This window comes from Phaethon aethereus (genome assembly GCF_964289735.1).
Source record: "Phaethon aethereus genome assembly, chromosome: 2".
Lineage (NCBI taxonomy): Eukaryota > Metazoa > Chordata > Aves > Phaethontiformes > Phaethontidae > Phaethon > Phaethon aethereus.
This window is the reverse complement of record NC_138582.1, coordinates 67,873,327-67,890,339: the sequence shown is the minus strand read 5'-3', so window position 1 is coordinate 67,890,339 and position 17,013 is coordinate 67,873,327. Positions and strand designations below refer to the sequence as shown.

At 46.6% G+C, this 17,013-nt stretch overlaps 1 protein-coding gene across 2 annotated transcripts in view; it reads right to left on the bottom strand.

Annotated features, from left to right (window-relative positions):
* Nucleotides 1-12,652, bottom strand: part of CARMIL1 (capping protein regulator and myosin 1 linker 1) — a gene marked incomplete at its 5' end in the record, with an annotated part of 195,347 nt that extends 182,695 nt beyond the window's left edge. For both annotated transcript variants that reach the window (XM_082015322.1, XM_082015323.1), the window contains 2 exons: nt 8,644-8,741; nt 12,613-12,652. In XM_082015322.1, the coding sequence (XP_081871448.1) occupies nt 8,644-8,741; nt 12,613-12,652 (138 nt within the window). The remainder of the gene's footprint in view (nt 1-8,643; nt 8,742-12,612) is intronic.
* Between the last annotated feature and the right edge of the window lie 4,361 nt (nt 12,653-17,013).

Below are 17,013 nucleotides of genomic sequence, written 5' to 3'. Positions count from 1 at the left end.
TTGGAGAACTGAGGACATGTTCGGAGAAAGAGTCATGTACCTGAAGTGCTTTATTCCATAAAGACATGCCTCTGGCAAGCGTCTTTCAAGCACTCAGGAGCATGAAATGAAAACGGCTTGCTCCGAGTGACCTCAGCCTCGGCTATTAGAGTGCTTCCAACATCCCAACCACACCACTGCCCACCTCGCAGGCAGCATGCTGCTTTAACTGTAGAAAGGGAAAAAAAATAAATCTAGTTATTGACCCATCTAAAAGGCACAGAGACAAACACCACTTGAAAAAGCAATGTGAGACAGAAATCCTAAAGGGGAAAATAGATCCAGCCTCTCCCATTCGGTTTTCCATTCCCACATACACACTTTCTGAAGTCCATGCTGCAGGCATAGGCTTCTACACAGGCCATCTACTACGCACAGGGATACAAATGCCACTTGTCAGCCAAGGGAATAAAGTGCACAATGTCTGGCACTCCCAGGTTTTTGGGGGGGGTTTTGTTGTTTTTTTTTTTTTTTTTAATAAAGGTCACTTTGCAAAGAAAATACAGAAATATAACCTGTCCAAGTAAGAGCTGCTCCTTGCCTGCTCATGGTTTCTATCCTGCAGGCACCTTTGCATTAGCCACACAGGACACGTGGGCCCTTATAATTTGTATTTGTTCAGAGGTGTGACTGCTGTCAGGATTCATTTGCAAAGCCCCCTGAAGAGTGACAGTAATATAATAATGAGCAAATACTGTTCAGCTGAGGGGGGAAGCCTTCCCCTTCGCTAAAACCCCACCTATCCATCGCACTCCCAGAAGCCACTGCCCTGGTTCGTGTGGGGCCAGGCAACCACCACTCCCATACTCACCACCAGCAATGCAACTTCTCCAAACTTTGTACCAAGCAGCAGAAACTTGTTTCAGTTTGATAATGTTAAAATCACAACCCACAGCTATTTGGACCTCATTCTGCAACACTGACTCCCCAAGCCAGGGTTGCTCTTCCCTCATCCAGCAGGCCAATTAAGTTGGTTAGGTCCGTTTCAGGAGTGTTGGGTTATCAGACTCTGGCTCTTACAATGAAATTTGCATCATAATAGTTTGTCACCTTATATGTTCAAATTAGGGAAGCTATCCTCAACAAAAAGGTATCACTTGTGAGTTGCCACAGAGTGGGTGTTCCAGAAACAGATGAGACAGAGATGAGAAAGTTCCAGAAAGAGATGAGACAGAACAAGGGCAGAAATCAGCTTGGGGACTATGGTAGCAGTAAGAAGCACAGTTAGTAGTAGCTATATTTAAAGAATAATTTTACATCCCAGGCCTGTAATTACTTTACGCAGAATTAAATTACCACCACCATGAGAAAAAAATTAAGCAGAATTGTGAGTGATCCAAAGTAAGTATTTCAATAATCAGGCAAATCAGTGATGTTCACCAATCTTTCTACCACAACAATAGTTAAAGAGAGTGCCTCTAAGCAACAAGAAGCATTTTTCACAGAACGCTGCACTAACTTTTCAATTAGCAGCCCTTGCAGCCTCTCAAGCTTATTGCATCTTCCACACCACTTATAGTAAAGTGAACCACATTCCCTGCGTGAGAAGTCTTTTCTTAGAGTAAGTATCTTCAGGCAGACAAAACAAGCTGTGAGAGGAAAAAAAGAAAAGGAAAAAAAAAAAATGGACAAGGATTTTGCATTTATATTGGTATACCAAATAACACATATTCTGTTCCCTTCCAAGCCTTCTCTTTCTTCTTCTCTTTCATAATGGAGAAGAGTGACTGAGACAAGAAGCTGACCCTAATGCTCATTTTCTATTTATTATTTCCTGCTTTTGGGAAATTACATGCAATATTCAGTCTTCTGCCACTTTTATGCACAGATTTCTTTGCAAATCCTCGCTTAGGAAGGCTCTGTTTCACAACTAATGGTGGCAGGGAGTCAGGCCCTCTAGAAACAGAAGTACATTAGCAAACCATTTTGGTACATTACATATTCAGCAAAAGAAATAGAAAGCGTATGACAGTCTAAAAAAAAAAAGTGTTTTAATTGGCTTATGAAAAAGTGACAGAAGGAAAGACTCCATGAACCATTCAGAGCTATAGTGGACTCCTGCCTCCTACCACTCCTTTTTTCCTGATAGCTGTTGGAGCTGTGAACATAAAACCAGAAGCAGCTAAGTGTGAGGTAATGTTTACATTTCCTCCTTCCAGAACACAGATAAGGATACATATGCCTGCAGGTGGGTGTGCACATGCAAAGTACATGAGACAGAACAAAGGCAGGTACTTTAAGGGCACCGAAAGACAAGTTACCTTTTCTTACCTTTCCTTACATGTACCAGTTGCCCAAAACTAAAGGAAGGGAGAGCAAGCAAGCTGCTCTTCTGATGTAGTGGCTATACTATCCTCCCAAAGCGTGCAAAGAATATACTATACTCTCAACGTGCAAGAAATCGTCATGCTTCAACCAAGTGTCAAAGAAAACACAGAACTCTGAGCAGAGCTGCACTCAACGGGACACAAAAGTGCCAGGACTGTAGAAAAATCTACATTTTGCCTGAGTAGCCAGAGAAAGAGGACTGTTTCGGTTTGGTCAAAGGCTAATTTAATTAGGTGAGTAGATTAGATCTTACCCTCAATGCAGACAAACCTGAGGGAAAGGAGCCTCAGAGTTTATTCATATTATTATGCTAAAAAGCATATCAACGCCGATTTAAACACAAAACAAGTTTCTGTCTGCAATGGACACTTTGAGTATGGGAGAAAATACAAATAAGGAATGAGAAGAGGAAAAGGAAAACTGGAAGTAGGAATTGGAAGAGGAAATTGAGGAAAGAAAAGCAATACCCAGCCTCACCAACACAAAGAAGAGGGAAGCATTCCTCTCAGACTGATTACTTCCACTGATGGCCAGTTTCCCCTCCTAAAAGCAGAAACATCTCAACAAAGAGGATTTCAACATTTGCATGCACTATCACAGCATCTGAATCCTAAGTCTGTAAATCTTCCCACCAAAAGTGGGAAAGATCTTCCTACCAAAAGTAACCTTATAGATCAGTGCATAATGTAAACACAGATTTCAGTAAAACTTGCACATAAATAAGTATTTTTTTAAAACAGTTCCTAAATTGGGACTATATATTAATAAATTCTCTTTGCAGTAGTACTCATTATTTCATTTTTTCTGTTGCAATCTTATTGGTTACAGTTCAACTATTTTCTAAGAGGCATCTTGTAAATGCATTAAAATACATTTTCACATAGAAGTAGCTTTGATTACTCTACCTCACTTCATTTAGATTTCCTGACATGAGCGATGTACCAACACCTACTTCCTTTCATCTTCATAAACACACACTTAAGACATATGTCATAACACTCAATGTTCTGGGCAGAGAAGAGGAAACACCATTATTTTAAAAGAATGTCCGTATTTAACACCATTATCACACACCAGCTGTCATGATATAATGTGCGAGATTATAGACATTTTATGTAAAACTAACCTTGGACAACCCTGTGAGCTTCATGCTCTTAATGATTTAATACAAGTGCATATTTTTTAAGGCAAGACATTTGCACCTAGGCAGATAGAGAAATTAATCTCTATTTGAACAGAATAACATGGATGGATCAAGACAAAAGATGAGCAATGGAAAACAAGCACTAGAGCTTCTAATTCCAAAAATAGCTCTGGCAGTGCAAAATATTACTGCCTCTACCCGGAGACTGCCACCCTCCCAGCTGAACAGGCACAGCAGCTCATACAAGCTTTTCTCAGCTGCTTCAGTACAGTCAGCCAGGCTGTTCAAGCTGTATTCAGAAGCCACATGGACAGTGCACAAGATGGCTATAATTGCTCCTTTACTACAGATAGATACTTCTTTAAAATAAAATTTCAGTCTTTATAAGTGAGTCTTTAAAAGCAGAACATAAGATCTCAGACCATGTGCACAGAACAAATATAAACCTATTTGACAGGAGCTGACTAAAAATGTTGTTTTAAAAGCCCATGGAAACGTATTGTCCCAAAGAAAGTGAGAAGGACATACATATTACTCCCAGTGAATCCATGTTGGGCGTACAGTACATTTTAAGGAGAGCCACCTGCCAAAGCAACTGTCCTGCTTCCAGAAGGAGCACTGTGATATTTTAACAAAGAGAACGTAAATGACCTGGGGCAGCGTCTCAGCATCACTGAGATTCCCCAATGGGATTTCCTAATAAAGTGCTTGTTGGTCAGTACTTCACACTATTCTATGGCCTGAAGGTTAGAAAACATTAAAAAAAACACCACCAAAAAAAAAAAAACCCTAACAACAAAGCAAAAAAACCCAGACCAGACATATAGACAGCATGGTCATTTGCAATGTTTCCTCATCTTTAATGTCTAAAATAATATTATTTTGGAAAGGAAAACTAACCTTAAAGGCAACTAGACTAGGAGTATTCTATTTTATTAATAGTAAAGAAATAAGAAGTAAGAGGAATTCTGGCCTGTCATGAACCACTCCTGAAAACATCAGTATTTCATACAGAGTTGGTCAGATGCATCTAACATATTGCCTTTATCTTACCTTTTCAAGTTCTCCACAATTGCTACTAATTACAATAAATCTCATAGGAAGAAACTGCAATGGGAAATATTCAGCAAAATTATGTGCAGATACCTTCGCTATTTTGAGGGGAAAAAAGATGCACCACAAACACCAAAACTAAGAAGCCCGATTTCCTACCGGGGTTTGCCTGTAGATGAGAATCTGATAATCACTGAGGCCTCTGGGTTAAAAAACCAAGACACAACATGGAAATCTTTCTCATGGACAGGGCATTCTGCCTGATCCCTTAGGGTGCCAAAAGGTGGGGAGGGAGTAGGTGTAAAGTTGCTCTTCTTTTTCTAACTGCCTCACCCCCTCTGCACCTCTATTATCATTACAACTGAGACCTCTACATACCCATCAGCTTAAGCTGGAACTAGAGAGAAGGTCAGAAGTCCTCAGTGCGAGGAGGAACAGAGCAGTCACTCAGCATGATGCCTTAAGCCTTGTCCTCGTAAGAAACGAGGTTTAAACAAAACAATCCCACAAAACCAAAGCAATCTTTGGCCAAATACAAAATAGTGACATCTCTATCAATTCTAACCCAGTAAGACTACTGTTGCGAGAACCATATTGAAGGCAAACACAGCGAGGTCTGCTCCCGCAGTAGTGCTCTCAGCCAGCTAGTGCGGCCTGCCCAAGGGCTCTGCCGGAGTTTGACCGCCTGCACCCAACACGGCACAGGTATGTGACCCAAAGAGACGGGAAGAAGCCTTGACCTGGGCTCCCCATATTGCTCCAGAGCTCTGGCACTCAACCGAGCCTGAGCAATGCCGCAGCTACGCCTGCACTCGACCATCTCCCCGGCTGAGCCTGCCCGGCTTGACCTCAGGTTTGCCTCGGCACCACGGCACTGCCGGGATCACCGCAGCACAGCTACCACCCCCCGTCCTGCTGCCTGCCCCAACGGGAAGCCCTGCGACGCCTGCCCCCCTCGCCCCACGGGGCAGCTCCTCCTTGGCCACTTGTTGCCTTTCAACATTTCCTCTACGCCTGGGTGTTTCCTTGTCGGCCCTAATGGCAGCTTTGCTCTGCTAGAGTATTAGGATGACTTGCACAGGGCCGGGGTTTGGCCCGAATCGCTTGAGGGCTGATCTTCTGCCCGTTCAAGCTGGTTATTGCCTTTTCAGGGCTGGATACCAGTTTGCTGCCTGCGCACCTGAGACCCGGTACCAGCAGACCAGAGGCAGTTGAGCAGCTCGCCGTGTTTACCGGTTTACATCATTATGACTAACTGAAAAACTAAATAACTGCAGATTGAGATTACTGACGCAGCAAGCTCATTGTGCAGAGTGAAAAACATCTGTTTTACATCAAAACTCCTAGTCATAATTTCCAAACCCTGGCACCCAAAGCTGAGATCCTAAAGCACCTTAAGGCAAGTATGGACTTTACCCACAAATTTCATCAGTTTCACATTGGGACCTTATTTCAAGCAACACCAGGGGTTTTGCACTGTTTTTTCTTTAGTCGCAGAGTTCAATTTCCGTCTTAATTATCAGAGGAATTTCTTACAGCAGAGTGACTCAAGTAGATGGTTATATCCATATTCTAGTACTCTGCACCTTGAATACACTGTGACCAACAGGGCCAGGGGTAAGTGTTTTTAGGGTTAACTGCCAAGTGCAGTGATTTTTAAATAATCTCCCTTTCTCAAAGTGGTACCAATTTTCCTGGATTTTCCTAGGAAGGAAAGATAAGAGATCATTTAAATAAAGCGCAGATTTGGGTACTAGGGCTCAGTTCCAACCTCTGCGATCAACCTCCTCTAAAACCTTGAGCACATTCCACCACGGCTCTGGGGTTAGCTAGACTGAGAGCAACTGGTATTTTCTCCTTATGAAGTGCTGAACCCAATGCACGTGACCTAATTTGCTTGTAAACACCCAACTACTAATAAAATTTAAACCAAAATCTCAGAACAATTCCTTGCCACACATGCACTCAAGGACCGTGCTCAGTAGACTAACATTTCAAAACTAAGCTCTCAGGAGTTGAGGAACGCTGGCACGAAGGTTGCCCATGCAATCCCATTTCAGCCCTCTGGTGCATGCACTTAAGGATATAGTCTTTAATTACTAAATTGCTTTTGCCAGCAACACTTTATTCAGCATTCAGTTTGACATGCTCACCCAAGGCATAGCAATTCAGCATTCACTTTTAGGCACACTGGTCAGAATGCAGCCATATGCATTATTTACCAAATACTGTTGTTAAGTCCCAGCTTGGAGTACAAAAATTCCTAATTTCATTGGCAGCTTTCCTGTGGTGTTTAGCATTAGGCACCTGCATATTTCTGAAGCAAAGTTATTTATCTTCAGCATGACACTTGAGGAGAAGGTAGTATACTTCCTCTGCTTCACAGGTAAGAAATGAGACCATGTAGACACAGTAAGGCCAAAAAGTCTCCACTAATTTGAGGTACCAAACTTAAGGTGTCGCTGGTGTCATGTTTTTCAGAGCACTGTACATTTCAGAGAACTCTGCATCCTCAAGAAAAACCACAGTCTCCACTGGCCTCTGCCCCAGCAGACAACGCTCAGCACTTCTGCAAAAAACTCACTTAAAATAAAGATACACACATGCAATTAGAGAAACATCGCCAAAAAAAAAAAAAATGCCATTAGTGATTTGTACAGCTTCACATGGGGCAGTTTTCTTCCATGGCAGAAGAAAACACAAAATCCAACCCTGGCAGTCAGCAGTCAATTTCTCTAACCATAAAAACATTCTCTTTTTTTGCAATATAAATCCTCTGCATTTCTGCATCAAAGAACAAACGGTTCTACCAGTCAACATCCCCTTCAGCAATTCATCCCCTTGAAAGACATATCCTGCACAGTGAAGACAACATGCACGCACACAAGAGCTGCTCACTAACTTGTGAACCCCTTAAGCAAGTTTCCTCCCATTTAGTACCTCTTCAGTCATAAAAGGTTGAAGTCCCCCACCTGAGATCTTAGGAGAGAAAAAACATCCAAGTCATCACATTTAGGCATTTTACTGCCAAGCAGTACATCCCTCAGAAATTTCATTGACAATTCAAAGCTTGACATTCTTTTGGTCCCATCAGATCAGAACAGTATTTCAGTATTTCCACAGTATATTTCACTATTGATAACAAACAGTAATGATTCTGTATAAGTCAAAAAGTCAATCAAGTGTTAGTGCTTCAACGAAACTGTCAGCCTTCCCTATAAACACGGCTTATCAAATAAATAGAGACTATCAATCAACATTCACATACCCAACCTATTTTCAGTATGGAAACAGAAACTGTAAACCTAGGAGCTACATACAACATGGATAGATATTATGCGGAAAATATTTCAAATTCCTTAAGTAGCTGCTCTCACTGAAAAGCAAACCATTATCAACAGTCTTACTGCCCTGGGATAAGCAACATGTACTTTATGAAGATAATTCAGAACTGATTAATAACTTGCGGTTTTTAAAGACAAAATAGAGTATCTGAATGGGGAATGTACCTAAACCCATAACAACAGTCTCGGCAATGAAATTTTCAAATATGCGATAGCATTCTTACTGACAGAAAGCACCAAATTTCAAACATCTTGCAAAATATTATAGGAGCACTGTAGTTATTTGTATTTGTTACTCTAGTTCTCCTTATAGAGAGGTATCAAAAGAATAAAGAAATAAAGTTCCATCTCTTTTTGCATATCCAAGTATTCAAGATAGTATGCAAGCACACCAGCTCATTACCACAGCTTTCCTCTTATCAAGAGAGGCCAGCAAAACTATTCTTGAGAAAACAGGAAAGTATACTTAAGTGAGATTAATTTGACACTCTCCTCCACTACAGTTTTAGGAATGGCAATAGAGGATCCCACACAGTAAGCATTTCTTTTAAATTGCAGATGTGTGACTTAATAGAGAATACTATAAAGTAGTCATCTGAGTTTGAAAAGCACAATAGTTTTACTGTTACTCTTTGCTTCAGAAGATTCTCAAAAGATAAGCAATTCTACATGCTTCAAATTTGCATTTCTTGTCCATTCAAAATTCCTATGTATGTAAACAGCAATATTACTTACCAATATTTTGTTATCCACTTTATCTCCCTTGGTTTCCAGCTTTATTTTCTTCTTGACCGAAATTTTGATTTTCCTCCCAATAACATCCCTGACACTTTCTGAAATAAAACAAAATACCTTAATTCAATACCTCCAGTGTCAGCATGAGAACGAAACAGACACCACTGTCAAGTTTCCAGGAAGACTCAGAGCTAGGTTATTCAATTGCTTGCACTCATGGAAGTCTCATGCACACGCACCAGCACTAAACACAACCTAACACAAGCTCAACTCTTGCAAGTATGTCATCTACACAACAATTTATGTCTACTATGACAGCATTATTGATTTCATATGCCAGGATTCTGAACATAATTTGATATTTCTTTCCAGCACTACTTACACACCAAAAACATTCCCAAGAAAGGCCCCAGCACTGCTTACCTCTATTCTGGGAAATACAACAAACTCCTCACCTGCTATTATTTGTACCTGAAAGCTTGCTAAAGCCAATTAGCTTCCTGCATTGCAAAAAAAATTTGCCTGTTGTTGTTAATATGAGGAAAGCTAAATGGGTCAGATAATTGAAAAGCCAGCGTTCGCACATTTTGCACTCTGCACATTTAAGCTGCAAAGCAAACCAAGCAGACTTCCAGGTATTAACACCTGACAGCTCTGCTACGGAACCTCCAGCAGATGCTACGGAAGGCAACACTGGTCTGGGTCCAAGTCTCAACAACAACATAGCCACCTCATGGTGTCAAAACCGAAGTTACATTAGTTGCCGTAATGTTTTAATACTTATATGCATACACGTGTATATGTGGTCTCTGCCAAGTACCAAATGAACCAGCCTCTCCCTAAAGGTTTGCACCATGGCCTGAAAGGAAAGTGTACACAGGGAACCGTGTCAGAAAGCTTATACAGCTACTGACACTGATTTAATTGGGAGATAAACAGGAGTTCATCTAGAAGAGCAAATTTGGCACCTTCCAGAGGTTTTACTCCCCAGCCCCCACAGAAAAGGAAAGAGAAAGAAATCCTTTAAACACATCAACCTATTTCCAACACCACAACTGGCATCTGTAAAAGGCAAGTCTCCACCCTCCCCAGATACACACTTTGCCCTCATGCATACTAAAGTTTAAAGGCTAAAAGATAATGGACTCCTCCTAAGGCTTTTAATTATAGTGCTCTGTATAGCACTTTTCTGCACAATTTTCATCCGGTAGCCAGAATGCATTAGTGCAAACAAGGCACCATTTATTAAGCCTGGATGTTTAGCCCAGGCCACAGCATTCTGCCTGCAGGGCAGGAGGGTGGGCAAGTCAGAAACACGCCTGGTCCGAGCGACTCTCCACCAGAAAGAGCTCTTTCTGCAGAATCGGCATGTTTTCCCCCGGAATTTTAATTTTCCTGTCAGGAAACAAAAGCTCCTCGGTAGCAGCGGCTCGCCCGGCGAGGAGCCTGCCCCAAGCCACGGCAGCCCCGTGGCAGATGGCCAGTGCGGCCGGCTCTCTGGGCAACCGCTTGGTCAGGAGCCAGCCTGCAAGCTCCTCGAGCAGCCAGGTAAGCAAATCCCAGGGAAAGTCCAGCCCCGTCCTGCCGATGTGAACAGTCTTCCCGAGGCTTCCTCTCCCATAAGTAATGCCTAATTCTGGTCTTTCTGCCCCTGCTTGGGAACCCAGAAGCAAGCTGGCCACACAGTCTTTTCCATAAAGCCCTGCCTCCTCAGAAAAGGAAAAGTATTGCTGGTGTCTCAGCTACTTTACATCCACCCCCAGCCTCTGCCTTTTGGTTTCTCCTTTCCCATAAACAGCTCCAAGTGCCTGTCTCTAGCAAGGGACTTCCTCCCGAGCCGCTTCCCTTCGCTGCCCCACAGGTCCCACACAGCAGCAGTGGCAGCAATGGCGAGCCCTCAGCTCCAGCACTCATTCTTCAACAACCGATAGGGAGAGAAAGGGCCTGGCACCTGAGACTCCGCAAAGCATTGGGATGTCGGCTGCCACCACTTTCTCTCTGACAGAAAGACCTAGAAATGCTTCTTTGAAGAGTTAAGATTTTCCCCATGTGACCGAGGACACTACCTTACACGTTGGGTGGCAAGTGGACTTGCAAAGTAGTTTTTCAGACTCAAAAGATGAAAACGTAACATTAAGGTTCATATTTTGAAGTGCTCGTCCATTTCTAATGCTGGAGACTTCAGAAACCTGCACCTTGGAGGAGCAGATCCAGGTAAGCCAACAGCAAGAGAGGGTTTTTTGAAAACTATGACCTACAAGACCTGACAAAGGTCACAGGGAAGTGAGTAACAGAACAAAAACTGCAGCTCAAACAATTCTAACCCCAGTTTAATCTCCATCACTAAGTGTTAAGGCACATCCTTTCATCCTGTTCTCAAAACATAGGGTTACTACAGAAAGTCTATTTAAAAGGTTGAATATTTAATATGCAGACACCAAAATACTGCTAGAAATCAAACCAATCTATATGAACAGATCCACACGCCCGAGAAGAGCCCTTGACAAAGCAAGCTGGGTGGGTGCAGGGCACCAGGACTGGGGGGTAATTCTTAAAATTGTCCAAAGCCACCAGAGGAGGGGATTTGTGAAGATGCCCACTTTGCTCTTCCCTGTAACATGCACTACACCTCACCTAGAACACTAGAATACCACACAGATCCACAGTGAGTAGTACCATTTATCATCATTTCAAACATGCCTGGTCATTTAAAAAAAGTTCATGGTTTTGACCATAGCTACTCCTAGCCCACCTCCCAGCTCATCAATTCTTAGTTAGTAAGCTACAGACTAAAGCAAACCCCCAGGTTTGCACACGAAAAGGACTGAAAATAGAGCTGTTTTGTCTCTACAGAAAGAAATTCTGCAACAGCTGCAACTTTCCATCCGGATTTTTACCAGTATTTTATAAATGTTAAAACCAGTTCCCACCAACAGTGCTGGCTGAAGGAAATGCAAGAATGTAGATGAACTAGGAGAGGTTTGCAAGTACTGTATTCAATGCAACACGTACCTTGTTGCCTGACAAATTTCTGTTTCCATCTGTCATTAAGGCAACATTTTAAAATAAACCACTCTCATGTTGGTGAGATCCTTAGCTCTCTCTTCAACAGGCCAAACTGCAACTACAACCAAACGAAGTTTGCCCTGAGTAAGGCGGCTGAGGACCAGGCCTAAAGCATCAGACCTGTTACCCCCAAAATGACGCTGGCTACTGACCTACCATGTTAACGATCCGTATATATCGAAAGCTCCCCAACACGGGTGACAGCATTTTCGGGGACCTTACCATCACCCACGATTTCCCACACGTTACCATGGAACACGGGGGTTCGTGTGCATGTGGCCGTAAAACTAATTACAAATACCCTCGCTCTCTCGGACAGACATAGGAAAATGAGTCTTAAACTACGCATAGCCCAGGGGGAAAAAAATGAAAAGATAGCGACCCGAGCCGCAAGCTCGGAGCCTCAGCCCCCACCGCCAGGCTGAGGAGCGGGCAGGACCGGCGCCGGCCGACGGGGCGGCTGCCGCAGGCCCCCGGCAGAGCCCTGCGGAGGGCGGGCAACACCGAGCGCCGGGACGGGGCCGCCCGTCGGGGGAGCCCCGCGCTGCCCGGGGACGGATACGCGGCTACAGCCCCAGCCCGCCGCCGCCTCCCCGCCCCAGGCCCGCAGCCCCCGCACGCCGCAGCGGGGCCAAGCGCCGGCGGCACGGCCTCGCCGACCCCCGCCGGCTCCTCAGCGTCCCCCTGACCTCCCGCGGAGCCCCCTCGGCGCCCCCCGCGGAGCCTCCCCGCGGCTCGACAGCACAACCCCCCGCCACCGCCCCCGGCTCGCCCCACAGCCACCCCCCGCCAGGGCTGCAGCCCGGGGCCGCGCACGGCGGCCTCCAAACTTGCCCCCCTCCTCCCTCCCGCAACACCTTCCCCCGGGACTCCCCGTCCCCGCCGCCAGGTCCCGTCCCTTACCGATCAACTCTTTGGGGACGTCGGAGCTCTCCTCGGCCATGGTGGTGGCGCTGCCCGGCGCCCGGGGGTGCCCGGCGGCGGGGCTGCTTCAGCGGCGCGCCGTCCCTCCGCCAGGCGAGGCGGGCATGCGACCAGCGGGGCGGAGGAGGAAGGCCCCTCCGCGGGGCGGGGGGGCGGTGTGCGCCTGTGGTGAGCGCGGACGGAGGGAAGGGGCTTCTCCCGCCCGGCCGAGCCCGCTCCCTCCGCGCTACATGACGTCCCCGGCTGCCGGCGCGGCCGGGAGGGGCATTTCCAGGGGAGGAATGGCCCGCAGGCGGCCCTCAGGCGCGGCGAGCCGGGCTCACGGTAGCCCTCGCGCCGGCTCCCTCCTTCCCCCTCACACGGCCGGCCCCTCCGCGCCGCCCGGCTCCCCCCGCCCGGCACCGGCGGCTGAGGCGCGGGCGGGAGGAGGACGAGGAGGAGGAGGCGGTGGCGGCTGCCCCCGCCCCGGGAGGGCTGGCGCCCTCACCCCGGCCCGGCCTCCTCACCTCGCGAGAGCCGCCGGGAGCCGCCCGCCCGCGCCCACCGAGCGCCCGGCGGCGGCGGCCGGGAGCATCACCCTCAGGGAGCCATCGCGCCCGCCCCGCCGCGGAGAGGGAGAGGGAGAAGGAGGAGGAGGGCAGCGGGCTGGGAAATTCAGCGCGGCGACGCCGGCCCCTCCTTCGCCCGAGCAGCCCCCAGCGCTGCGGCGGGCCCGGGAGGGCGGCGGCGGCGGGGGCCATCTGCCGGCCGCCGCGAGTGGCGCGGCCCGGCCCGCCGGCCCCGGCCGCTACCGAGGTCTCCGGTAGAATCACCGGCCCTCCTGAACCGATACTCGCCCTTTCGCAGATGCACCTTCAGGCTTTGCACGGCGGGAATTCTCCTCAGGGCTCATGTCACTAAAGAAGGGGTATGGTGTGGAGGGGGTGGTTGTCATCGGCAAACCAGTCCTCGCCGCTTGGGCCAGGGGTTGCCCAGGCTGACTCACTGCAAGCCCCGGAAGAGGGCAACCTTTGAGGGCAACCAGAACTCGCCTGCCACTCCCTCACTCCCCCGCCGCATCTCCCCAGGGACGGCAGCCGCGCCGGGCTGCGGCACCTGTGCCGGGATAACGCCCTCGCTAGAGGTTGCTTAGGGGAAGGCACGGCCCTCCTGAGCTGCTGCTGGCTGGAAGGGAACTCAGCGTGCCGCCTCTCCCAGCGCTAAAGAAAAATCCGCAAACGGCAGCCTTTTGCGTGCTGCATTTCACTGCTGAGAATTTTTGTCGTGCCCAACAGCCGCATTATAGAAACGCGGCACGCGAGCTGCCTAATTGCGCTTATAAAAATAAGGACAAAATGCTGCTTATTGGATGAGAGCGAAGGAAGAGGCTCGGCAGCTCTGGAAATCCTTCGGCTTGTTTCTGGTAGCGATGCCTAGTTTCAGTGAAAGGATCATTTTCACTGCAGCAGGGCTGTGATTGGCCGCCCTCCATCCTAAAGGAGTGGATTACCGCATAAACCTCGTATTTCAAGCGTTCTACAAGTGAGTGACGGATCTGGGAGATCAAAGCCATTTTAACGTCTAATTAAGAAACTCTCTTCAGTGGGAGCAACAGTGTAAATCCAAGAAAAGTAATTTGGCTGGTACAATACCCTTCTGCTACGCCGTGTGGCTCGGGTACTTCTGGTCTTCAGAAGAAACATGACTAGCAGTTTGAAATTGGTGTGACTTGTCAAACAATTTTATTATAATTCCCCATGGCACCAACCAGCTCTCTAAATAATGTCAGAGATGATTTTACCAAAACGGACAGGATTACTACAGAAATGGCTACAATTTGCTGTCTTTCCAGTTTGCTGTTTGCATGTAATGAGTAAGGACAACCATTAAAGAAAATAAACAAAAAGTTATTATAGTAGTAAAAGAATATAGTAAAGAAGCTGTGTGCTTTTAATATGTAGCGATGTCAACCAAGTCTTACCCAGATTTGAATGTGTGTGTATATATATATATAATGCACTGTATTCCTTTTCTGTTAATGGTCCTCTGCTCTCTTTTCCTGACTGTATCTGCATCCTTTTCTGATGTAGGCAGAATACCTGCCGACCTCTTCCTGCCAATCTTTCCTCACAGCACAGCAGAAAACTGCATTTCTTGCTTGCTGTGTACACGCAAGCTGACTTCCACAGAGGAACAAGGGCATTTTTTGGCAGGAAATGAAAAAAGAATTGAGAAGTTCACATCTTTTCTAATACCCAGGAGGGAAACATCAGTTCATTATATCTACATAAGAAAGGCCATGTAATTCCATGCAGTTACTTCTGCATTGAGTATAATGCCCTGTGTTCAGCTAAAACTTCCAGAAAGGGATCTTCTCTTCCATCACTATTCACCTGCTTTGCAATAAATATACTTTTTTGGATCTATGACCGCTTATGCATGAAGTGTGACAGTTTCTCAAGCTGCACCAAACCACTGCCCCATTTTTGTCTGAAACAGTATCTGAAGCATGAACCTTGCTTCCTTGGCGGCTGCCAGACAACCGCAGGCCTCTCAGCATGCATGAGCTGCAAAAACGATGTGTTCCTTCCAGGCATGCTTGCCTGCCTGCCTGCAGCGTTTTGCTGGGGTACTGCTAGCACGTCCTCCCTCCCAGCTTCCCACTACACGAGCTGGCCAGCACGACGAGCCCAGGGTATGTAAAGAAAAAAAAAATAAATAATTATATTAGCAGGCAGGGCTTTTGGGGTTTGTTTTGTTTTTTTAATCACCAGCACTACAGGCTAATGGAGTAGCACTGCCAAGTCTGCTGTATAATTCCTGCTTTTGCGCCTAGGAGACTGGACCTGGTTCAAGGTAGGGCAGGTACAGACCAAACTCAGGTGGATTAGTGCTCCCAACGCCAAGTTCAATCAGCAAAATGCATCGTTTCTCATTCTTTATTCCCCAGGCAGGCTGCTGCTTCCTGTTCCTCCAACTACAGCAATGCCTAGATTTTGGCACTATAACAACATCAGTCTGGCCTGTGAAAAGACAGGTCTTTCCAATCCCAAGGGTCTACCTCCCAGCGCAGCGAGGAGAGGACCACCTTCCCAGGGATCCCAAACAATCAACTCCCAGACCCTCCTGAACAGAGACTCTTCTCTGCAGTTTACAGGCAAACTGTAAACTTGCGCCGTGGACAGTTTGGCTTTGTAAGGAAGTGTGATTTTCATCCTTTCCTGGTGACACTTACTCTCCACGAGTCAGTTCAGCAGGGATGCAGCTGTCACAGGCATCTTCCCCAGAGGCAAGGACATTGGAAGAAGTTCATCCCCCTACAGCAAGTCATCCTTACCCACTTGTGGCTGTTTACCACCCTCCATGTTGTGCCAGTGGGAGAAATTGTGATGCCATGTTGTAACCTGAATCAGTGAAGGTGGTCAGAAAGGGGATGGATTTTTGTCATTTCAAGTAATTGAATTTTAATCGTCTTTTATCCTCCTCACCCACTGATAGAGGCACATTGGCACAGCTGAGGAGAATAGAGGCGCCCAAGTTAGACTAGGACAACTGGGGCAGACTCAGCAGGGTTTCCTGCCTGATCTCAGTGGCGTTCCCGTAACTCTCAGGTGCAGCTTATGCCTCGAGCATGTCCTGAGCAGTCCTTGCTATGTAGCAGGGCCTCTTAACCTCACGTTACCTGCATTGGTGCCAAATGATCACAACTTGGGTGTCCTAGCTAGGGTCACACGCCAGACACAGCACAGCATTGCTACCAGAGCAGAAGATCTATGAAGTCATTTTAAAAGCCATTCAAAGGGTAACCGATTTGCCTAGCACAGGAAAGGGATCTGTGTGGTTTTGGCGGAGGTATTTTTTCTCTAAAGATCACCCAAGTAGTTGTATTTTCTGGCACGACAAAAATGCTGATGAGAGGAGCGGGCTGGATCGTGTATGAGTTAGATGGCTGCAGGGAGCGTTGCAGCATCCATGGCTTATGCTCAACTGACAGTAACAGAGCAGGGAGGAACTAGGAGATTCAGAAGACGTTGATCAGGGAGACATTTGACACAGAAAGGCGGGGGGGGGGGGGGAAATGTCCTCAGAATGGCAGCCTTCACACATCAGATTAACCATTAATTACTTTTGAGGAACTTCTGACTCCACCTCTCACAGGTCTATATTATCATGGCACCTCACAACCTGTATTGACATATGGTATTACATATTCCTTTTTTTCCAGCCTGTCTGTTGCCCTTGTCCTCCTTCTCAGCCTAAATCCTGTCTTCTCCTGCAGATAAGGCAGGTGTCAAAATGAGTTGGTGCCAAGCCATACACACAGTCATAGGGAGGCTATTCATAGTCTCAAACGCTGCATGTCCTTCCTGCCAACTTCTCTGTCACTTGGATTATGGCTTT